Here is a 24,577-nt window from a genome sequence, read left to right on the forward strand (position 1 = left end):
GAAGGCAAGTCGTCATGATGAGAAAATACTGCGACGGTTCTGCTCTGCCACGACATGACCCCTCGAAGGAAAAACAGATGGTTTTGAAATTATCATTACCAAAACCAGGGGGCATGTGTTATCACCAGATTTTGGCCAAATCAGGAGATGGGCCGTAAGTAAAGATGGGCTTTGAAGATTACACGTGGAGCATCTTTGAAACGGCCTTGCGCTAAGAGTTTGGGCTAAATTGCCCGTGTATCTGTAATATAGTAGTTCGCATTATAGTTTAGATTAAAAGATAGAGTTTAACTCGTGCACGGTTAGGTGCACGCCCGAATTAGAAAGTCCCTTGGACTATAAATATGTATCTAGGTTTATCGGAAAAGGAGGACAATCACGTTCACAACAAACACAAATCATGCGCATCGCCACCCCTTCCTTCGAGGGTTTCTTCCGGGTAAGCATCATGCTGCCTAGATCGCATCTTGCGATCTAGGCGATGACACGTTTATTCGTCTACCTTGTGCTGCTCGTGCTGAAGCGTTGTTGATGGCGAGCAGCACTACTTATCCTTAGGTGTTTAGGGGCTTGCATTGATGCTTTCTCGTGCATATATGCGTGGCAATGCCATCCCTCGACACCTAGCTGCCCTTACACCTATCTGGGTGTAAGGGCAGCATCTTGCTTGTTCGTTACTTAGTAGATCCGATCTGTTATAGTTGCTCCTTGCTCCGCAAGGATTAGTTTAATATCCGCATAGTTAGGCCTTATCGTCGGGGTCGGATGATCCGGTAGTGCGTTAGGTGTTGTTTACCGTTCCTACAAGGGATGTTCCGGGAATTAACGTTATGTTGGTTTTTAGGCCTCTTGTAGGGGTAGTTTGCATCATCTTCCGTATCTGCTAGGCCCGACTACACGTAGGACGTTCCGGTTATGCGGTGAAAACCCTAAACTGTCGTAGATCGGTTTAGCTTTGTTTTGATCAAGCGGGATCCCCATGTCATTGCAAATCCAACGTGAACCATGGGGCGATCGGCTCTTTGAGCCGATCCACGAGGCAACCTCGAGAGCCGATAGGGCTCGTATTTAATGTTTACGTGTCTACCATGCGGGAACAATCAAAGCAATCTAACACCTTCCCGATCGGGTCTAGGTCGGGTGGCACGCCCTAGCAACCGCCAGGACGTGGCTGGAAGACTTGCGGGACGACGCGAGGTGCCAGGGTCCACTAAGCGGCCTTGGGAGCCTCCCGGCTCTTCGTGTTGCTTAACCATTGCCCGCCGGTGGGTTTTGGCAGGTAACAGGAGGTTCACCAAACTCCTAAACGCTGCCGAAGATGTATCTGTAGACAGAGCAATCGACGCTTTCAGCGATGGCGTCCGACGCGAAAGTTATATAGAAGAACTTGGACGCAAAAAGCCAAAAACCATCACCAAGCTGATGGAAATCGCCAACAGTTGGGCTGATGGCGCGGACAACGTGCGAAGACCACGCCAGCGCAGCGAGGACGAAGACGATGACCAGCCAAAACACGACTCGGGCAGCCGAAGGGATCGGAACAAAAGGAGGAAAAATCGCAACTACGACGACAACAATCTGGTAGCCGCAGGATACTCCGATCGACATGATGACCGGTATGATGAAAGAATAGATGATCGACAGGATGGCAATCGGAACAACTCTGGAAACCGCGGCAATTATAAACCACGGCGACGAGGGCTCCCGAGCTACCCTATGCTGAACAGCATCAACGCCCACGTTACTTGCACTCGTATGTCGACTCCAAGGACGGCAAAACGAAGTCAAGCCACCTTCTCAGGGATTGTCGACAGTTCCTTGACATGCATAAACTCATCCAGCAGTCAGGACAGCAATCGTTACCACCTCCTCCGCCACCTCCACCTCAGCACCAAGTCCAGCAGGCCCAACCTCATCAACCCAACGAGGCGTTCCCACCACCACGTGGGCAGATGAGTATGATCCATAAGACGGGTGTCTCGAGAAGGGAGATGAAGAAGCTCACTAGAGAAATCAATCTGGCCGAAAGCATCATGGCAAACATCCCTGAGTATGTCGAGTGGTCCTCTCAGAACGTTACGTTCAGTCGAGCAGACCACCCGATGACCATACCGAAACCGGGACACGCTGCCCTGGTAGTTGAGGCGCAGATAGGGGGATTCAAGATGAGCAAAGTCTTTATGGATGGTGGGAGCGGGTTAAACCTGATTTTCGTCGACACAATCAAAAGTATGGGGATCACCATGGGAATGCTGGAAGAGACAGATACCTGCTTCCACGGGATTTTGCCAACTGGACCAGGTTATTCCCTTGGAAGAATTTACCTGAACGTTGTCTTCGGCAGATCCGACAATTTTAGGAAGGAGAAGATCGAGTTTGAGGTAGTGAACTGGGAGTCAAAGTATCATGCTATACTCGGGAGACCAGCCTACGCCAAGTTCATGGCCGTGCCGCACTACGCTTATCTCAAGCTGAAGATGCCTGGCAACAAAGGGACAAACATTCAGTCCATGGAAGTTTTTCGCGCTCGGACTAGCTTGCGACCGCGATTTCCGGAGGATCGCGGCGAAGTTTGGGAGCAAGCAAGAATTTATTAAACCTCCACCTAAGTTGTTGCTGCGTGAAATCAAGGAAGAAAAGGATGACAGGGGAAGCAAAAGGAAGCCAGCCGACCTTGCTCTTAAAGCCTCGACAGCAGAAGCCTCAGCAGCAGGAGCTTTGGCAACAAAAGCTTCGGCAGTCAAAGGTTCGGCAGTTGATGATGCAGAAGACATAGAAAACAGCAAGACGCTGGCAGTCACTGCTCAAACCCCTGGTGAAATCAACAACGCCGCGGCTACCCCTAACATGGTGAAGAAGCCAGAGGAAGAGAAGAACCCCTTCCTTGCTTAAGCAATTTATCAGCATTTATTTCTGTTTTTCCTTTAGTATAAACAGGGCTTTCCTTTTCGCCCTCCAGCATTGTGCTTACCTTATCAATAAGAACTTAAGCTTCAATTCTTTGTTAAGCATTGCAGTGATCACAAACTTCTAAGCCCCATCACTATACAAACATAGTACAGGGCGGAAGATCGAGCTCCAGAAAGCCTCTACGAGCGCTGAAAAGACGTTAACCCTTCCCTCTGCTATAGATGCCTCTACGAATGCCGTAAATAGCAAGAGTTTGGAAATACACATAAACAACAACCCACGTTCGATATTTCACTTATGGAAATATCAAGGAACAACGGGCTCATCGGCAGAATCACTACACCCGAAATATTTGGGAGTGCCTGTCGAAATTTAAAACGGTTGAAAGCAAAGTTGCGCATACAACAGGTTTAGCAAGACCTGCAACACGAGCTGATCACTCAGATGATTTGCTAAAACAGCCAATATACATACATTCAAAAACAAGCAACCAAGATTCGCTCCAAATTGAAACTTGCCAACGGCAATAAAGTGGAAAAAGTACATACGCATGTATCTACCAAATGAAAAGGCGTCATCCACACGCTTCGATGAAGTTGTCAAACTATTTACAAACAGTTATTAAAACCATGAGATCACCCTTGCGGAGTTTCTTTTTCTTCAGGTACCTTTGAATCTTTCTCGAGTCTGTCGACAATTATGTTCGCAGGCAACAACACCTTCGGATACAGCGCTTCCAAGTCTCCAGTAACGTTGGCAATCGAGAGTAAACCTGCCGAAGGATAACGGGCAAGTACAAGAGCAAGCGTAAACTTGGCTCCTGCAAAAACTTGCGCGCGCACCAAGTCTCGGATCTTCCTGGCGTTACCAAACTCCGACATTAACGCAAGAAGCGTGGGGGGAACTGCGTTCAAAGGAAACATCGTCTTCCAAACCACCCTCATGGCTCTATAGCACTTGTCGAAGAAGTGGTGGACCTGTTGGACTCGATCCTGAAACCGTGCGACAGCCGATGCCTTCGAGTGCTCTCGCCAGAAAATTTCCTCGGCTGAGGATAACTCGACCAAGGCGTTCACACGCTCGTGAATCCGTTTGCTCTCTTCCGCACGATTCAGAGCTATGACTGATAAGGAAGCAGAAAAGGATCAGAGAAAACGCTATCAACCAAAGGGTAAAGAGACTAAAGGACTCACAATTCAAGCTCTCGGTAGCCTTATGCAGCTCAGTAAGAGCATACCGCTCCACGTCGGCTGCAGTCTCGCTCTTCTTGTTGATAATCGCGGCCAGGGCATAAGTGCTGCGCAGGTCTTTCTCCATCTGGGTGATCCGATCCTTCATCCGTTGGATCCGATCATTTTCGGGAACAACACCAGAGGAGTCATCAACAAACGAGGGCACTGGGAAGTGTTAAAGAGGATAATATGGTCAAATTAAACATTCAGCAAAACTCCCATCGGGAGAGGTATAAGCAATCCCTATCAGGAGAAGCACAAGTGAAGATATTACGTTAAAAACATGCTGGCAACATTGCCGGCATAATATTCATTACAAACTCAAAGTTCTCGCAGCAGAATAATGTTTCATGCTAGCCCAAGGGTGAAAATGTTACAACAATCAAGGAGCCTGAGTCTGGGTCGACAGGCTAGGGCCAACCGATGTTTTTCTCGAGACTAAATCAAGGAGTTGGCGACCACAAGTACGGGCAGACGCCGTAAAGGTGCTCAGATCAATAGATCGCCCATCTTTTCCTTTCGGTAGCTCCTTAGTCATTTCTTCAATATCAGCCTTAAAGCCGTAACCCATCATAAGTTGGAAGGCAAGTAGGGCGCCATAGGTACGCGAGGTACGCTTGAATACCTCAATGACCTCCTTGGTGTCGACTGCGAAAGCATCAATTAGCTGCCCCAGAGTCTTCTCCTGCGTGGCCTTGGGGAATATCATCGAATGCATCCGCGCAAGAGCACCCTTTCCCTTGTCAAGGAGCCCCCGGGTGAGTTGGTGAGCGGCGAGAACCGTCGACACACCGTTTGCCGGGGAGTTGCTCGGAATTTTATCCAAGGCAGTAGCAGGGATGTCGGCAGCTTCTGCAAAGTGGTCAAAAGAAATCATTGACGAAGAAGCAGATCCATAAAAAAAGGAGTAATAATCTACATGGGACGTAGGAACTTACCAAGCAAGGCCAAGGCAGATTGGCGGAGGAGTTCATCTTTTTCTGCCGTCCGAGCTTCCTCCTCCTTCAGCCGCTCCTTTAGCTTGTTTAGCTCTTCTTTCAGGGAGTCGACATCCTGGCGAGCTATGGCGGCCTTTTTGATGGCACCTTCCAACTTTGAAGAGGAAGATTTAGCCTCCTCCTGCAGCCGAATCTTGTCCGCCTCTAAAGAGGTGAATTGAGAGGCGAAGGCCTCTAAAGAGGATATCACACCTCGTAGATCCTTGAAAAAAGGAAATGTTTGACAAGGATCATTAAGCAAAGACATGTTTTGAAATGTTCTTGTTAGATTCAGCAAAGACTTACAGAAGGAGGAGTTGCAGCAGCAGCAGGAGCATCTTTCCCTTTGGAAAGGGAGGAGGCTGTCGATGCTTGCATCACGGGAGCCGCTTTAAGAGCCGAAGCTTCGGAAGCTGCGACGGCCGGTGAAACAGCATCAGATCTGGCCCTCTTGGGCGGAGGCTCAATGAAAGTATCGTCACTGCAAGGAAGATTCGATTAATCGAGTTATCAGAAGAATTTGAAAAAGTCAAGAAAGTTGAAAATAGTAAGATGAAAGGCACTTACAAATCAAGGAGGTCATCTTCGTCGGCAAAACCGCCGATTGATCTCTTCATAGGAGAAACCCTGGTCTCCTCCTGTACTGCATCAACAAAGGCATTGTGATCGGCGTCGTCATTGCGCACCGATCTCTACGTGTCGCAAGTATCACCGGCCGATGGAGGGAGATTGGCATGGGCGGTTCGGAATCTATCGGGTCGTCGAGCTCGTTGAATGGGCTTGTGTGTTCAGCAGTACGAAAGTCAACAGGCTCTGAAGAGCCTCTTCCTTCGGAAGTGTCATTTGGCAAGTTATGAAAATCCTCGGAGGCTGCGAAGGTCTGTCGAAGGGAAAAGTAAATGAGGATAACAGTAATATACGTCGGTAGCAGCATACCAAGAGTTTAAGGGGGAAATTACCTCTGGTGCTGGATGATCAGCATCGAAAGGAATATATGGAGATATCAGCGGGATCGAATCCTCTTGACTAAAGGAAGTGAGGCGGCGAACTTCATCAAGCAGTTCTTTTTCCGATAATTCGGCAGCGTTGATTCTAGTTTCATCTTTGGGACCTGAGTACGACCACATTGGGCGAACCCTAGCCATGATTGGTTGGACTCGACGTTTTAGAAACACTGCCGCTACTTCGTACCGACCATGGTTTGCCCGTCGGCCTCCTTGATCCGAAGGAATCGGCAAATAGTTCATCGACGTGCTGTGTTTTTCGTCGGGAGAGAGAACATTTTTCCAGGAATTCTTAGGCTTGGCCTCAAGGACGTCGACGAAGCGAGGGAGCTGGCATTCGGGTGACGGAGAATCCTTGATGTAGAACCACTTCAATCTCCACCCTTGCACGGACTCTCTCATCGGGAAATTGAAGTAATTAACATCTGAACGAGCTACGAATCCTACTCCTCCGGTGACAAAAGATCCATTGCTACTGCTGTATCTCTTCACGTAAAAGATCTTCTTCCACAAACCAAAATGGGGCTCAACGCCCAGATATGCTTCGCAGAGGGTAATGAATACAGCAACGTGAAGAATCGAGTTGGGAGTGAGTTGCCACAGTTGGATTTCGTAAGTTCGCAGGAGATAGAGGAGGAATTCGTGAACAGGAAGGGAAAGGCCTCGGTACAAGAACGAGCGGGAACATCACGGTAAAGCCGGCGGGAGGGTTAGGTCGAGAAATCGCACCTGGAAAGATTACATTCCCTCATCGGGGAGATCGAGTCCCGAGCTTCGGGACCTTTTTTCATCACGCTTGGTGACGGTCGAGGCTGTCCAATTACCGAGGCTTGGTCGATGAACTTGGTGGCGCGGCGGCGCCGGAGCTGGAGGAGGAGCATTGGGGGCGACCTCCTTCGCAAGAATCGAAGAAGATCTGGCGGCGGCACCGACGCTCGTGGAACTGGCGGCGGCACTAGGGATTTTCTTCTTCACCATTGCGAGATCTGAACAAATCGGAAAGACAGTGGTGGCGGCGCGAGCTCCAGTTGCGAACACAAGAAGAGCAAGAACGATGAAGAAGACGAATGGAGGAGAATGAAAGGGATTTTTTTATCTCTTAAGGAACTTAAGGAAGGCTTCGTGTTGTTAAATGGGCCTTTCCCCGTCGCGGAAATCGAGGAGGTGCCTTGTTAACCGTGTAAAGAGGAGCAGGAAACCCTTGAAAACAGGGTTGGCAGGTTGAGTCTTATCAGTCAAAATCAAGGGGACAGAAAAACGTCATCAATGACGTCATGAAGAATGATTGCATACGAAGAGATAAGAAAGGATCGGGTGATCGACTTGAGCCTATGCGCGGATTGCAAGCATCCGCACTTAGACTCGGGGGCTACTCCCATCGGGAGCGCTGTCGCGCACCCGATAAAATGAGGACTCGAAGGAAATAATTGACTCAAGTCTGCGCCCAGGCGTAATACGCCCGCGCCCAGACTCGGGGGCTACTCCCATCGGGAGCGCTGGATGCGCACCCGATAGAACTTTTTTCACACTCCAGGATCATGCCCGGGGACTTGATTCTGTGTAGGATAACGTTGTTTTGCCATCGGCAGTTAACCAACAAAAGTTGGGCACGTTATTCGGTATCCCTTGCATAAAAAAATGTATCGGATGCATTACAAGAAGCTTGCAGGAAAAGCTTCGGCAGAAGAAGATGTTCGAGTGGTACAACTTGAGTCTACGCACGGATTGCGAGCATCTGTACCTAGACTCGGGGGCTACTCCCATCGGGAGCGCTGACGCGCACCCGATAGAAGACAGGAGAAATGCAAGAACAATCAAGGAAAAGGAGTTCGGAAGAAGACATGCTTCAGTCTCTACCCGAACTATGTTCGGCTAGACACTCGGGGGCTACTGACGTGGGCATTACCCTTCGGGTAACCACTATTGCTCTACCCTATACGGCCCGGTGGAGGCCCATGAAGGTACTCGAAGACAAGATGGGCCACTAGGACGGTGCGGCGAAAGATTACTTGAAGTACAAGACACGGAAAGAGCCGAAGAAGGAAAGATTAGAGACAAATCTATTGTAAACCTACTCGTACTCGATTAAACCTCTCGGGACCTAGCCACCTATATAAAGGCCAGGAGAGGGGCTATCGAGGACACGACCAATCTTAGCGATCTTAGCCAACGAAGCTTAGAACTAGGTTACCCTAGCGATTAGCTATCTCGACGAGATCACAGCCGAACTATTCGGCACCCCATTGTAACACTATTTTCTTCATAATCAAGAACGAGACAAGCGGGACGTAAGGGTTTTACCTCATCGAGGGCCCCGAACCTGGGTAAATCGCTCCCCCCGTTTGTCTGTATACCGATGCCTTGTATCAGCTTGCAGGATTCCATCAACCCTAAGTCCCAATCGGAGGACATTGTCGAGGAACACCCCCGACATACTTATTCAAGAAATAAATTTTGTATAGGTGAAGATTCTATGTTCTATTTTGAGTTGGCAACCTTACAAAACTGCATGCATTCTAACATAATCTTTCTACTTGATGTTTTTACAGGTCATAAGCAAGAAGCTAGAGCAGAAGTGTTAGAACCAAGGAGAAACATGCTGTTGATGCTGCATCTAAAGCTTGAAGCTGCCAAGAACATGTTGTTGCTGTATATTCTCTACCTAGTATAAAAAGTAGTATGTCTTACTTAGATGCTACTAGTTTTTGTATCACAGAACATGATGATGCGAGAAGGCAGTGCTCCATCATCATGACATCCTATATCACTAGTTTCTTCTTACATGCGTAGTTATTTTGTGCATGGTTTTCTTCCAATTTAAAGTACATGCACAATGGCCTGCAAATTTCATGCATGGATCATCATTGCTGATGAACCTGCAGTTGACTGACCATGTCAAAGTACTGATGCATCTGATGAAATTTTAATGGAGCTAATCTACATATGTTTCAAGTTCTACATGTCCTTTTTGATCCACTCTATTAAGTTTTGCATCTGAGCATGAAAAGCTCTTTTTTTTACATGCTATTGGAATTGATTATACACTCAGTATGTCTGCAATCATAAAATTATCTGTTCTTACTAGGTAATGTACTGTTCTTACTAGGTAATGTACTGCCATATGAGTTTCCAGTTACAGAATATGTAGGAAAACTTGCTCACAGTTTGACATAGTCCTTCAATTGTTCATTTTTCTACAACATGTACTTTCTATGATACATGCTACTGCATACATCAGTTATTAGAAGTAGAAAAGATACTGCAGAATGTAGGAAAAAGAATATTACCAAGTATAGAATGTAAGAAAAGATACTACAATGATTACGAGTATAGATCATGGGAACCTACTGGTTTGCGTGTTACCAAATAACAACAAGTAGATAAAGAATGTAGATTCTGATGTTTTCAACCTGTACAGATCTAGTGGTTCAATTGTTCATTTTTCTTGCAACCTGTACTTTATGTGATACATGCTACTGCAAACATCAGTTATTAAAAGTAGAAAAGATACTGGTGAATGTAGGAAAAAAACAGTGATTTCAATTCTAGATCTGGAAAGTGTATAAGAGCTACTGGTTTGCATGTTACCCAGTAACAACAAGTAGAAAAAAGAATGTAGAATTTCAATTTTTTCATCTGGAAGAGGTACTGGTTTGGATGTTAGTTTTGGAAGAGCTACTGGTTTTGGATGTTAGATTCAGATGTAGAGAACTGATACCTGCAGGTTGAAGAGCTTTCAGAGGGTAGAAGATGGTGTTAAGCCTGATGTTGTGTTGTACAGGCTTTCCCTCCTGATCTACAGATGTATTTTTCAGCTGTTTTGGTCCTGGGTTACTACAGCCATGGAGTTCTTGTCTCCCGGCGGCTGGAGGAGGAAGACGACCTAGGTTTGGTTCTGGACGATGGAGCTGGGGGGAGGATGTGTTTTTATGTCGCGTGATCGGCGTCCTTTTTTGACCGGTCGTTGTTTCTGGTTTGTTCTGTTTTTTTGTCTCGTACCCGTGGCGGATAGTTCTGATGTGCTATGCTTGTGATGAATCCTGGCAATAGGATTCACGTGAATGGCAGGAGGATTTGTGGTGGGGTTGGCTGAAGAAGGCGGGGATCTGGAGCGGTGCCTTCCTCGATGCTATTTCTGTTTCTTTTCATTTCGTCGGTGAGCGAGCTGCCGGGCACGAGCTCGAGGAATAATTGGTACTGGCCGCGGCGGCTAGCGAGTTCAGGCAGCGGAACACGGAGGGTGAACAGGGCGAGGCAACGACGCCTTTCTTCCGCTGAAGCTATGCCTGGGCGGAGGCAGCGATTGCCTGGCGTCGCCGCCGTCAGCCGCAGAGGGGTCGATAATCTGGTATGCTCCTGCAGTCTAAATATTAAGCTGCTGCTATTAGCCTATTTACCGCAAATTTGCTGAGGTGTTCTTTTTTCCACTGGAAATTCTCTGAATTTCGGTTCTGTTAGTGTCTTCCCTGACATAAATGCATGTACGTGTATGTGGGCAAATGTTGATTCAAACTTGTTTGCAAGAGTGTCTTTCATGATTGAATTGCTTTCCTGTATGTATTGGAGTCTGAAAGTGTGGCATATACAGTAGCATGAGTGGGGAAAGACACCGTAATAAGAAATCTGGATATTTAGATCGAAAGAGTACAGAACCTCCATGCTTCTTATATAAGCTAAAAGCAACGATGTAACAGCTGAAAACTGTAAAGGGCGAGAAAAAGGATTTTTAAAAAATAGTTTAATTGGTTTTGTTTGCAATGTAGTGAGGAAAGATCCATGGTGATGTGAGATATAGCAGATATGGTTCTTTCGAATTTAAATTTAGGAGTGCTGCCGACTGTTGCATTAAGCGGAGGTTAATACTGTAGCACTTGGCAGGCTTAGCAACAACTGATAAAGCTGTCGCAATATATGTAAGCCAGCGCAAGAAAGCAACAATAATTAAGGATAAAGCCTAGTATAGCTAGAAAGCTGGTGCTTCATCGAGTGTCAAGGTACATAGTAGTGCATAAAGTTCTAGATATTGGATAATTATTAGATGGTCATACTGGAGCTCTGAACAACAATGCAATCTGAGGAGACTGGTTTAGAGCTGTAGGTTTTGAATCCCAGGCGTATACATGCATTGAGACATGACTATTTTTTGTTTTGTTTTTTATACCAGGTGAGAAGCTAGACCTCTCCTAAATTGCATAAGCGGAAGGAAACATAGTAAAAGAATGTGAGGGTAGCACCAGCGAAAAAGCCACTCTAGGCAAAAGGTCTTGACTGGTATGTTCTTCTTCCCGGAAATAACATAGGATTTTTTTTCTTGGATGACGTTGTGGAACCACATCAAGGAATCGATTGTGCATCGTGTCTAGGTGAAAGAATGACCTTTCTCTTAGATGAATAAGGGTGACTTCTTTTGGGCTTCTACCCAAACTTCTAGGTCCCAAACCGCTGAAGCCCAAAAGATTAGGGCAGTTTCTGCACAGCTTCCTCTCACCGTGAAGCCCATTTTGTGTGTGCAGCTAGAACCTGGTCCCGAGCAGTTTCTGAGAAGTTTCCCGAGCTTCTCTCCCGAGCCCGAATCGGTAAGCACGTCTACCCTCGTTGCTGCTTCCATTTTCCATTAGAACTGCCATTCCACAGATAGATTTTGAGGAAGTGTAAAATAAATAAAAAAGAAAAATCAAAATGATCCGGACGGCCCGCACCGCTCCAACCCGGCTCCACCCCGCACTCGTCCTGGGACGAGTCCCTCGCTCCAACCGCTCGGTAGGGTTCCCCCGCCGCCACCGCTCCAGGGCCGGTGACCCCACCGCCGGTAGCTCCGGCAGGGAAGCACCGGCCACCCCCCATCCCGCACGCGTCCCCCCTTTGCTCGCCTTGCGTCGCCGCCTATCCATCCGCATCAAGGACCGCGCCCGCCTCTACATCCGCCGCCGACGAGCTCTCCGCAGCAGCGAGCTCTCCGGCAACCGACGAGCTCTCCGCAGCAGCGAGCTCTCCGGCCGACCGTCGACCTCGTCCTCCCCCAGTAGCGAGCTTCCCCACCGACGCCAATCTCCAGCTCGTCCTCGATTCGATCTTGCCTTCCAACGTTTTCTGGTATAATCAATTTCTTGCAGATGTGGATGTGAATAAAATGAATTGCTGTGAGTATTTGGTATAAAAACTTGTCTGTATCATAACAAAAGAGACAGATGTGGTATGCATTTTGTATATAACATAGGTCTTTTATATGTATCAAAGCATAAACAGCAAAGTAAAATGGTGGATAGTTTATTTTTAGCACTTCTGATCTATGATTTCTGCGAGGCTTTGGTATTAAAATTTCTAGAATGAGCAGAATTAATGTTGTCATGTATGATATCATCACTTATTTAAAGCACACAACAAATCTTGGGGTTTTATAGACATTTTACAACTCACCACAACAAATGAGCTATAACTCCAGAAGCCCAAAAGAATAGGAGTAACTAGCTTCTAGGAGCTTCTAGCCACCGCAGTTTCTTCCCACCAAAACACAGAAGCCGGCTTATGCATAAGCAGAAGCCCAAAAGAAGTCACCCTAAACCTGACCAGATTTTGAAACCTCATTTTCATAGAGCACCAGCTAGTAAACACAAAGTAGTCCCCTGGTAAAAAAAAACACAAAGTAGTCACTCACAGTTTGTTTCATAGGCAAAATCTCCTTACCGCGTTGTCCAGGATAAACCCGGCAAGAGCAGTATAGTAAAGGTTCAGGTAAGAAACCAGGTTTTGAAACAAACCAAAAGCCGCAAAAACGAAGAACATATAGGTAAATTTAGCAGATACAAAGATAGTAGTATGGCAACTCGTAACAACTTTGTGAAGGTAACGAACAAAAGCATGAGGACATAACCGGCCAACTTGTTTCTCCAAGCTCTGGAAACCAAGATGTGATGTGAACACCTAAATTCTTAATACCTGGAAGAGAGATACACTATAGTGAGATCCAGAACAGAAAAAGCTGGCATGTTCAAGGAGTAAAAGTAAACATACACAGGTACCTAGAGAAGATTTTCCCTACAGACATTAGCGAGCACTTCATGATATAAAGTTGTCATCGCCAACCAGACCACGGGCCTGGAAAGCCTCCTTAAAAGAAAAATATAAAGTTCCCTGATATTTCCAAAGATCCTGAAAACCTGTAGCTCCAGGTACAACCGTGAGAGTATACGTAAAAAGAAGAGCTCATTGGTGGTAGGATGCACATTGTATATGAGACCAATCAGAGGACCAAACTTGAACTCATGTGTCCTTTTTTTCCACCTCTTAATCTGTCCATTCCCGATCAACTTAGATGGAAGTTCCAAATATGTGAGGGCTAAGGCCTCCAGGTAACGCTGATTGGCCACAAACCATTCAGTAAGCATAGTTTTGTACCTTTTGGGGTTACCAACGATATTAGCAAACATACCACTTCTACGATATGTAACCATTCAGTGAGCACAGTTCTATACCTGTTGGGGTTATCGACAATATTAGCAAGCCTATCACTCTCATGATATAAAACGCGGTTCATGTTAGGAAGGTGCACTGCCAATCTGTCAACAGAAGGTTCACGAACATGTATATCAAATCCAAATGGACGCCAGCAGGTCTCACACGCCGACAAATATCTGGGCCACAAAGAGCAGTTGGTAAGACATCTTAATAAACAGAGCTTCACACGGGGGAAAATTAAGAAAGGCAACACAGCAGAATTCCTAACATGTTTTGATTAGTCCCTGACGAGACAGCATTTGAGCTTTGATACATAGAATGAAGACGGGCCTGAGCCATGTCATGTCCTTTGGCAAGATACTTAAACAAATACTTCATAAGATTTGTCTTTTTACACCACTCTACGTTGATATGAGTCTGAAACAGTAATACAACTACGCCATACTATGTCAAGGAGGCATCCATTATATGGTATATTATAAGTATATCCATAACGCAGAAAACACTTGCCCCGGCAGCCTATATATCCATGATGCACAAAACAATGGACCTGGCAGCCTACATTCTTATTCTTCCGGGCAACACTGATTTTCTCTCATACATGCTGATCAAAAATTGGCAGTAGCATAACCACATGAGTACATCATCCTAATTCACTAACTTGATTTGTCAAAATAGTATGATTCAATCCAATAAGAGAACAGCTGTATCTTTATACAATGAAGGGGCCTAACATTACCATGGTCCACTTATATAGTGCAGAACTGACAGTTTGTGCATGCATACTTATATATAAAAAACAAAAGGTTCTTCCAGAACTGAAAGGGTCAGTATGAAATTAAAAAAGAACCAGTATATAATTTCAACCCATTGTAACAAACTACCTCCTTTGTAAAAGGCCTATTGTTGTTTGGAGTATATATATTCAGATACCAAGTTGAATTTAGTAAAATCTATGAGTTGATTTGACACAGCAGGACAGCGCCTATTAGAAGTCGAGAAAAACATACGAAGGAATTAGTCCCTTTGTAGGACAACTAAAAAGATCCTAAAGAAGATGAAGTATCACGCCAGATGCATTCAAAATAATACCATCAAAAAACCTTTTAGATGAAGTATTGTTCTGTAGATGAAAAGCGAATATAATGCAGCAATGACAACTCAAGGCTTCTACTATAAACATATGTGTACCTTGCGATAACCATGGGTAAGCAAATTTCCAACACAATCATATTAGTACCATATGAAATTGGCTCTATTTAAGGAGTCTGCACAGAAATAGGACTTATGTAGCTGGGGGTATTGGTTGATATTATACAAACTGCCGTGTGGCAATGAAAAGGGCAGAATTCTGGATTCTGAAGGAGAGAATAAACATGTAGTTGCAGTAGTTAATTGAACCACGTTTTCTGGAATTCTGTGAAGACATTCGTTTGGTACATAATCAGAATATGACCCTAATACTGGTAAGCACACTTTGACAAATGACTATGAATTCTTACCTCGTTGCATTCCATACATGGGCTAGGGTCAAACAACAATAGGCCTATTGGATATACCTGAAGAACGATTACTGCTTCCTGCATCTACTACTACCGGATCTTGTACACATGGTACCGGTTCATCGTCCCATCAGCAGACCCCGAAGGTTGTACACTCCGTGCTCGGACCTGCAAGAAACCATACATAAGATGATCACAAGGTAAGTTTGTTGCTCACAGGTAGAAGAAGATGGAGGACATGAGGATGATGAAATACTTCTCGAAGATCCCCTATAACGGCTCTAGCTGCTGTTGTTCGTGCCTGCGTCGACGTGTTCTGCGCTCTGGTCATGCCCATGCCGAGGTGAGCACCGCCGAGCTTGGAGGGGAACGGAGCAGGGGAGGAGAGGAGGGTGCCGAGCTCGCGCTGCTTCGTCCTAGATGACTGCGGATCTTGTCGCTGCCTCGCCGCCGGTGAGGTTGGGAGCTGCTGTGGAGGGGAACGGAGCAGGGGACAGCGCCCAGTTCCTCTTCCTCCTCGTAGAGCCGACCAAGGAGGAGAGGAGAGCGGCGCCCTCCTCCATCGCGCCGACAACCGCGTCAATGGCCACCTCACCGGCATAGCAATAACCGTCGTGCCTCAAGAGGGAGAGGAAGTAGCCGGCGACTTCCTCCATGCCGCCGCTTGGGGAAGAGTAGGCGCCGTACTCCTCCGTGCCTGGGGAGCACGTGGGCGAAAGCGATGGGAAGAGGGAGAGTATTTTTAGGAGAGAAAGAGGATTAGTTTTTGTCCTCACGGCATCTCCAGCGGCGCGACGCATTTCGGACGTCGAAACGGACGCGTCGTGTCCGTTTGCGTCGGCCGAAATGGTCGAAATCGTCCGGGCGTCCGTTTGCGTCGGGGGTGGCTCCAGCGGCGCGACGCATAAATTTTTTTTCATTCATAATTTACGTTAAAAAAAACATTAAAAAGCCATAAAGGCGTGCTAAAAGTTGGTGCTGCCTACTGGTCGTCGTCGCTGACGAGGTTAATGAACTCCGGCGTCGGCCATGGAAGCTCGTACGCCGGCGGTGGAGGAGGTACCGCCGCATGGGCAGGAGGCCGTGGCCGGGGATCCCACGCCGGAGCGACGGGCGGAGCGCGGTCGTTGGAACGCGTCGGCGTAGCCGAGGAGTCGCCGGCCTCGCTCGCGCGAGCGCCGACTCCCGCAGCCTGGATTGCGAGCCCCTCCCACAAAACGAGCTCGTTGAGCTCGTCTCGCGCGCTGTTGGCCGGTGCCATGGCAATGGCCTCATCCTCGAAAGGTCCGGCGGGCCGGGTCTCCGGATCCCACGCCGGCCCGCCGTCGTCGTGGTCGTAGTCGACCATGTCGACGTCCTCGTCCGCGTCCTCCTCGTCGTCCGCGTCCTCCTCGTCGTTCTCTTCTTCTTATGCAGCGATCTCTCGGTCGAAGAAGTCCACGTCGCCGAGGTAGCCAGCGCGGCGGCGCGCGTCAAACTCCCACGTCCCGAATGAAATCCAGTTGTAGGAGTTCAGCGCGTACGCCTCATCCTCCCGCAGATCCGGCGGCAAGATCGCTCGGCGGCGGCGCACCTCGTCCCGCCGCTCTCGGCCCTCGCGCGGCACGGGGGGGACCGGCACGCGCCGCGAGTTGAGGTACCAGCCCCTCCCGGCAGGTTCGCGTCCGGCCATGGCACGAGCCGGTTTTCCTCCCATAGCCGCCGCGCGAGCTCAACGCGGACGTACCGGCCGACCCTTGCCTTCTTGCCGGAACGCGAGCCGCTTGCCTCCTGGTCGTTCTTCGTCTTGAGGAACGGCCAGCATTTCTTTCCCATGGCGTCGGTGGGGTGGATACTGTGGGATTTGGCAATGGTTTGGTCGTCGAAATGGACGCCGGCAGCGTCCATTTAAAAGGCTCCGACGCCATATCGCCTTCAATGGCCTGCCAGTGCAACGTCTACTAGCTGCGCACGCTCGCGGAAGCCGAGGCACGCCATTAACGCGGCCCTGCGAAGACTGCAGCGCGCCGCCCGGAAGTAATGCCCGAAGACGAGCGGTTGTGCCGCTGCCAGGCGGGCCCGTGCGAGGACCGAGCGGACACTTTGCGCGTCCGCGCAGCGTCCGCCGAGACGCAAACCTGGCGCATATTTGGGCCAGGTTTGCGTCTCTGCGGACGGTCCGGTCACTTTGCGTCGCGCCGCTGGAGGTGGTGCACGACGCATTTTCGGTCACGGCGGACACAAACGGTCGCTCAGCGTCCGTTTGCGTCGCGCCGCTGGAGATGCCCTCAGGACCTAGTCTCTGGACTGTTCGGTCAAAGCGGTTGGGTTGTTGGACCAACGTTTTCACACACGAAAAGGAGGCAGCGGCTGTGAACAGTTAAAAATCAAGGGCACCGCTAGGAATCGGATGCCGATAATCTGCTTCCCCTCGGACCAATACTTGGCCATACGATCTGAAACAGTGTGGCCGCAGGATTTTCTACCAAGCCCCGTTGCTCTTTCCATGATTTCAGGGATCGCATTAAACTGCCCAGGTCAAAATTGCATGCATCCCATAAAACTGCCCCCTAAATGCAGGTTCGATCCATCCACAACAGTTCCTTGTTTTTAGCAAGTAATTTAGGAAATTGGTATGTTTCCGAAAATAAAATATATAAAATTAGTTAAAATTTTCCCGGTCATAGTAGCATATTTTGTGCCACAGGGAAGCATTATTTTCCATTACTGGATAATGGAAGCACAGCTTTTTCGGGGAATATATCTGCCTCTTTTGGCAGAACAAGTACTTTCTTTTTTGCTTCCCCCGAATAATATTTTGCTTCAGTTGGCCAGCTAGATTGCTTCCAAGACAACTGGAGGTATACGTTTTAGTATTATTATCATTTGTATCAACATTGCTTCGAATAGAGAACATAATATGCTTACAAATTAAAAAATAGTTTGCTTCCAATGTAACAAACATACATTTCTCTCGACATTGGTTAAATAATAGCATATTATTTGCTTCCTAAATGAACTAGTATCTGCTTCGAATGAAACAAATATTTGCTTCTATCATTGCTTCCTACGGAGCATTATAATTTGCTTCCAAATGAAATAGCTTTTGCTTCCAATAATATCATTATTTGCTCCTGTAAACAATAATAATAAGTCACAGGGATTGCGTTGTCTAGCACAATGTCCAACTTCCACCTCTCATGGTGATGGTGCATGCATGCTGGCAGGGAACATTAGAGACTCGTCAATGACATGCAACAACGACCTCATGCCACCATTGGTAACCCTCCCTGCCTCTTGGAGTGACTACATCTGGTGGTGAAGGGCACCAATGTAATAGGAGCAGCACATTGGTCTGCTTCCCTTGACGTGAAGAAGTCGCTCATCCTAGCGGTGGTGCTTCATACATGAAACCTTGACCAACATATTCTCGACCTTGATTAACCCACTGTCAACGTCGTTGTAGCCGACTAATGGTACCCATTGGCCAAAAAGGTAATCTGAAATGTGTTGAACAGAATCATGAGCAACATATATGAGAAATATAGGAAGCATATGGGGCAATGCTTAAAATATAATGCTATTGATCATTTAAACAACAAATGCAAAAGGGTTGAATCATGGTTCTGATTATGCAAACTTTCAGGTAGAAACATGCATGCTTTGCAAGCATTGTACTATCTCAAGATAATTAGTACCGCTTACAAGGTTCTGAGTGAAACGCAGATAGTAGCACAAGGACAATATTAAAATTACAATTGTGCTGAAATTTAAATTAAAAATATCAAAGGAACACGCATGGTTATTATATCCAGGAAAGTATTTGGAGTGAGGAAAACCATATCTGTACATATGATAAATGCATATTTCGAAGCAAGAGATTTGTGCTATCTCAAGATAATTAGTACCCTGTACAAGGTTCTGAGCCTGAAACGTAGATACTAGCACAAGGACAATACTGAAATTACAACGGTGCTGAAATTTAAATTAACAACTATCGAAGGAAAAAAAACATGGTTATCATATCCAGGAAAGTATTTGGAGTGACGAAAACCATATCTGTACATATGAAGCATGTATATTTTGAAGCAAGAGATTTGTGCTATCTCAACATAAGTCATATCCTCAAGGAAAATATTGAAATTTTACAATGGTTCTGAAATTAAAATTAACAAAAATCGAGAAGGAAGAAGCATGGTTATTATATCCAGAGAATTATTTGGAATGAGGAAAACCATATAGTGTACATATGGAGCATGGATTTCGAAGCAAGAGACTCATGCTATCTCAAAAAAATTAATCTCCACTGGAACCATAAAAAATTCATACGGTATAACATTTTTTCGCGTGCAGTACATAGAAAGATATTACTAATTTATCAAAATTGCTCCTATATATTGGAAGCATAGAAATCTCATATGCCCTATTCAGTAATGGATATTTAAGATTGTATTAGTGTTAACTCAACAGATCGCTCATGTGGATGCTTAATTATGTGATGAAATTTAACCAGATTGATCATTACATATGAAATCGATAACCAAGGTCAGTTCATGTTACCTGCGCCAGGTTTGTGTAGTAATTCAACGAAGCAGCCTCTGGTACGCAGCTTTGTCTTGAGTGTACCCTCGTCGGCCTAGCTATGGAGCCTCTGCCTCTACACCGCCGGCTGCCGACGGTCAAGGAGGCCCTCGCCAAAACTCCCGGCCAGCGGCGGAGCTGCGTGCGTGCCGGCAGAAGACCCGAACCAGGTGGGACGCGCAGGAATCCGGCCGGGTTGAAGATGGCGGCGCGGTGGGAGAGAGACCGGCGGCGCAGCTGGGAGCAAACACACCGGCAACTGATTGATTTGGAGAGGAGCAATTTCGGCCGTAATTTTGGGTGATTTCAGGATGAGCCTTTTTTTAGCGTGATTTCAGGATGAGCCAGCGCATAGTAAATTTGGGCGAGGAGATGGGCCACGCGTGATTTCAGGATGAGCCAGCGCATAATAAAATCTTTTGTTGTTCAAAAAAAAAGATATAGTAATGTGGATATGGGGATCACTCAAGCTCGGGCGTACTAGGGAGTTTTCGCCTAGACGGCCGGCCTCCTTTCCAGAAACTGAGAACCGTCACCATCCGATGTGCAGTAGAACGCCTTAGAGCATCTCCACCGGCGGCCCCTATAGCGGCCCCGATAGTATTTTGGGGGTCGACAGCGAAAATGGGCTCGCATCGGTGCGTCCCAAACGGCGCCAACCAATTTTCGAGCCTAATAGAATCGTCGGCAATCCTGTGCCGGCATCTTCGCCAAGAGCGCGAATCGGGCGCGCCGGCACCTCGCGGCACGTCTGAAAACGAGTGTGGGCTCCGCCTGACAGCCAGACACACCGATTTCCCACCTCCTACACACGCCCGAGCCGACTCCCACCCCTCTAGATCGCCACCGTCGTCGTCGCCGCCACGCCCCCTACTTGCAATAGACACCACCGTCCATCGACACGGCCACCACCCCCTCGACCGGCGGCCGCTGTTTCGCAAGGAACAGAGCTCGTCGTCACCGTGATAGTATCGCCCCGCCCGCAAGGTGTTCGTCCGATTGTCGCGATGGACAACGACGATGAGATGATGGTGCAGCTGTTCACGGAGGAGCAGAACGCTCAGGCTGTTCGGCGGCAACAACAGCAACTGATTCTGACGAACATGTTGTGCGTTCGCCAGCCTTTCTTCGTCGTGCCTAGGCGCGGCGGCTCAAAGCCAGGCAAGAGGAGGAACATCAATCGGCATCGTGAAGCCGGCGCAATGCTGCTTGACGCCGACTACTTCAACGACGACGCGACTCATTCGCCGAAAGAATTTCGGCACCGATTTAGGATGAACAAGGAGCTGTTCTTGAAGATTGTCCACGACGTCAGGGAGTACGACAAGTACTTCATGGCCAAGAAAGATTGTACAGGTTTGTGGGGCTTCACCTCAATTCAGAAGTGCACTGCTGCAATGCGCTGTCTTGCATACGAAGCTCCTCCAGATACAACCAGTGACTACCTACGGATGACAGAGTCGACATGTACACAGACTCTCTACAGGTTCTGCTGAGCCGTCATAGCGGTGTTTGCTAAAGACTATTTGAGAGCACCAAGAGAAGATGATACAGCTCGGATCCTGCAAAAGAATGCAGCAAGAGGGTTTCTGGAATGCTCGGACGTATTGACTGTATGCATTGGGGCCGGAAGAATTGTCCTTTTACTTGGCATGGGATCTACAAGGGGCATACTGGTGAGTGCAATGTCATTCTTGAGGCGGTGACAAACCAGGAGCTTTGGATTTGGCATGCATTTTTTGGCATGGCAGGAACAAACAATGATATCAACGTGTTGCAGCGCTCTCCGTTGTTTGCCAGGCTAGCTGAGGGACAAGCTTCTGCCGTGAACTTTGAGGTAAACGGACACACATACAACAAGGGGTACTATCTAGCTGATGGTATCTATCCAACGTATGCTACATTTGTGAAGACAATTCCCTCTCCATCAAACGAGATAGAAGCCTATTTTGCAACATGTCAGGAAGCAGCACGCAAGGATGTTAAGCGTGCTTTTGGGGTGCTTCAGCAGCGTTTCGCCATTGTCAGGTACCCTGCTCTCACTTGGTCTAAGGCTCAGATGTGGGAGGTGATGAACTCCTGTGTGATCATCCACAACATGATCATTGAGAGCGAGTGCGACGCACCTGTGCAGGATGATCATCCATTTGATTATCAAGGGCCACTAGTTGAGGTAGAGCATGTGTACCCAAGAATTTGCTGTTTTTCTTCATATGCACAACGAAATTCGAGATGCAGGTGTTCATGCATAGCTGAAGATGGATCTAGCTGCGCATTTGTGGGCGAGGAGAGGAGCCGCCAACAATACATGATTTTATTTCAATTTGTTTGCATGTATGAATAATTTAAGTACTATTTATTTGTTGGGTTGTATGAGTAATTTAAGTACTATTTGTTTGATTGATTGTATGAATAATTTAAGTACTATTTGTTTGATTAATTGTTTGAATAATTTAATTTTATTTGTGTGATTGTATGAATAAAATGTGATTCATTTGTTGTTTCAAAATATTGTATAAAGAAAAAAAAATTGGGGGCCGCCGTTTGGGAGGTGCCGATGTGGGAACAGCGTCTCCAAATGGAGGATGCACTACTGATGTCCCCATACAGCGGTATCGACGCTCCTGCTGGTGACTATTTAGGGACCACCGGTTGAGATACTTTTATCTTGCCACCATAGACAAACCAAGGGCAAATCGGGCCCCGGCCTCGCCGCCTCCGACGTGACGGCCGAGCGGCTACGCATTCCTGGCCTCTCGTCCGTCGTCGTTCCCGCTAAGCCATGGACCATCCTCTCTATCCACTCCACCTAGATCCCGTGGATATTTTACCCTTCACAAATATCGCGTTGGCCCCAGCGCCGGTGCACCGTCGCCACCGTCGCGCGCGGCACCATAATAGCACGGCGCTTTCGATCAGCCTCCGCCACCGGTACGACACAACCGCGCTTAATCAATACCACTACTCACAAGCACGAGCACAAGTAGCCGTAGTAGCGCTAGCAATCGCCTGCGATCGTACAGTGCAGTGGAGAGATCGATCGATGTCGCGGCCGAGCAGGAGCGACGCGCACCTGTCCCCCGTGGACGAGGCGGTGCGGGTGGCAGAGGTGCGGGAGTACTACGACGACGCCGCGCCCAAGCGCCACACCAAGCCCTCCCGGAGCGAGCACTCCACCGTCTACACCGACGACGCGCTCGTCGACTCCTCCCACCCGGAGCTCGACAAGCTCCAGGAGCTCGAGGCCCACACCGAGGTCCGTCGGCCGTCTCCTTCATCCTCTTTCAAAGCTACTAGCAGAATTTACATGGAGCTGATGCGTGTGGTTCGTTGTTGCAGAAATTGGTGCTCGAGGGCGGCAAGCCGGGAGAGGAGTTCGTGGAGACGGAGTACTACAAGGACCTCGGCGGCGTCGGCAAGCAGCACCACACGGTAGGTCTCTGCATGCTTTTTTCTGCTGTCCGGCGACCATTTTGGTGTCTGAATTATACTCGGCTCCGTCCATGTCCTGCTCCTGCAGACTGGGACGGGCTTCATCAAGATGGACAAGCCCACCGGTGCCTCCTTCGAGCTCTCCGAGGACCCCGACGCATCGGAGCGCCACGCTTCCTGCAAGGGGAATCCTGCCACTAACGAGTGGATCCCGTCGGCCGACACGGTAGGAGGACAGGCAGATGATCCTGGTTGTCTCTTCTTTTTACCCTGCACTCTTACCATACAAGTCGGCATTTCTGCACTTCTCATGATCCGTGAACGAGCGATACGATTCTGTTCGACAACCCTCCTGCATCCGTAAGCGGTAATCAGGCAAATGGTTTTCCTTCTTTCAGGTGTACCAGGCGTCAGACAAGCCCAACAGAAGCGACAGCTGAGCTGAGGAATCATCTACAGCCATCAGTTCACGATGTGTATGATTTCCACCAGCGAAGAAGAAACCTCCCCGGTCAAATTGGTTGGTCATTCACAAACCCACGAAGCGTGCGTGTATTTGCTATTCGTTATTCAGATGAGATTCTTGTGACGTTGTACTTAATGAAGTTTGTGCGTCGATTTCAAAACCTCTGTTGTGGTATTGAAGCACGGTGTAAAAGTACAGGAAATAAAGCGGTATCATGCATGGTCCAATTTTGTGTAGGACTGACTCCAAACCAGACAGATGATGAACAACAAGATTAGGGCATCTTCAGACATCAGATGTGTATGCTCTCCACTGCCAAATAAGAAACCACTCCTATTAACTTGGCCATTGACAAATTAAGGGTGCATACGCGTGTCTTTTCTATTCGTTAATGAAATGAAATTCCTGTGAGGTTATAAAGCTTGTTCATCGATCTGAAAACCGTTGTGTTGTCTAAGTAATTTTACAGGAAATAAAGTAGCAATTGCTGCACCATGGTCCAATCTATGTATCGCTGACTCCACGCCAAACAGATGTCAATAAGATTAGTCTCTAAAGCAATCACAAAAAGCACATGCATGGCTATCTGTGCGTGGAGATACATGAGAAATGCAATACACATCTAAATAGTACTCTTCAAGTGTTCTCTTTCTTTCTTTCAAGGAATCCACACCTGCAACTCTGCAAGTGCACAACTAAAGCTTGTCCATCGTTCTGCAAACCGCTGTGCTATCCAAGTAATTTACTGGAAATAAAGCATAAATTGCTGCATCATGGACCAAACTATGTGTATCACTGACTCAGTTACTCTACGCCAACAGATGATTAACAATAAGATTAGTCTCTAAAGAAATTAACATAGCAAAGCCGCATGGCATTATCTGTTACACTGCGAATGCACATACGCCAACAGATGATTAACAATAAGATTAGTCTCTAAAGAAATCAACATAGCAAAGCCGCATGGCATTATCTGTTACACTGCGAATGCACATACACCAGGAATAATGCCCCGATAAATACGCACCAAAAATAGATA

At 47.5% G+C, this 24,577-nt stretch overlaps 2 protein-coding genes and 2 long non-coding RNA genes across 8 annotated transcripts; 2 read left to right on the top strand and 2 right to left on the bottom strand.

Annotated features, from left to right (window-relative positions):
- Nucleotides 1–10,428: 10,428 nt before the first annotated feature.
- Nucleotides 10,429–15,358, top strand: LOC124702013. The gene is made up of 3 exons (XR_007002304.1): nt 10,429–10,471; nt 11,288–11,394; nt 15,300–15,358. It is a non-coding gene; the product is annotated as an uncharacterized LOC124702013 (long non-coding RNA).
- Nucleotides 12,023–15,774, bottom strand: LOC124702012. Of its 5 annotated transcripts, none has more exons than XR_007002303.1 (4): nt 15,337–15,774; nt 15,138–15,248; nt 13,143–13,754; nt 12,023–13,059 (listed from the first exon to the last, which is right to left on the bottom strand). XR_007002303.1 is itself a non-coding variant. In XM_047234107.1 (2 exons), exons 1-2 carry the CDS (start codon nt 15,679–15,681, stop codon nt 15,171–15,173), a joined length of 423 nt encoding a protein of 140 aa, XP_047090063.1. In that variant the 5' UTR covers nt 15,682–15,774; the 3' UTR covers nt 15,064–15,170. The 5 variants fall into 5 exon arrangements, 1 of the variants encoding a protein (XP_047090063.1); XR_007002301.1 differs by having other exon boundaries at nt 12,031–13,059; nt 13,143–13,518; nt 13,596–15,248; XR_007002302.1 differs by having other exon boundaries at nt 12,033–12,213; nt 12,541–13,059; nt 13,143–15,248.
- A 2,209-nt stretch (nt 15,775–17,983) lies between these two features.
- On the bottom strand, nt 17,984–20,072 carry LOC124697851. The gene is made up of 2 exons (XR_007000835.1): nt 19,620–20,072; nt 17,984–18,559 (listed from the first exon to the last, which is right to left on the bottom strand). It is a non-coding gene; the product is annotated as an uncharacterized LOC124697851 (long non-coding RNA).
- A 2,328-nt stretch (nt 20,073–22,400) lies between these two features.
- On the top strand, nt 22,401–23,765 carry LOC124702014. Its single transcript, XM_047234108.1, has 4 exons — nt 22,401–22,896; nt 22,980–23,072; nt 23,161–23,298; nt 23,471–23,765. The coding sequence occupies exons 1-4, from the start codon at nt 22,423–22,425 to the stop codon at nt 23,510–23,512; spliced, it is 747 nt and encodes a 248-aa protein (XP_047090064.1). The 5' UTR covers nt 22,401–22,422; the 3' UTR covers nt 23,513–23,765.
- Nucleotides 23,766–24,577: the final 812 nt, after the last annotated feature.

The sequence above is a fragment of the Lolium rigidum genome, chromosome 3, assembly GCF_022539505.1.
Source record: "Lolium rigidum isolate FL_2022 chromosome 3, APGP_CSIRO_Lrig_0.1, whole genome shotgun sequence".
In the NCBI taxonomy this organism is placed as follows: Eukaryota; Viridiplantae; Streptophyta; class Magnoliopsida; order Poales; family Poaceae; genus Lolium; species Lolium rigidum.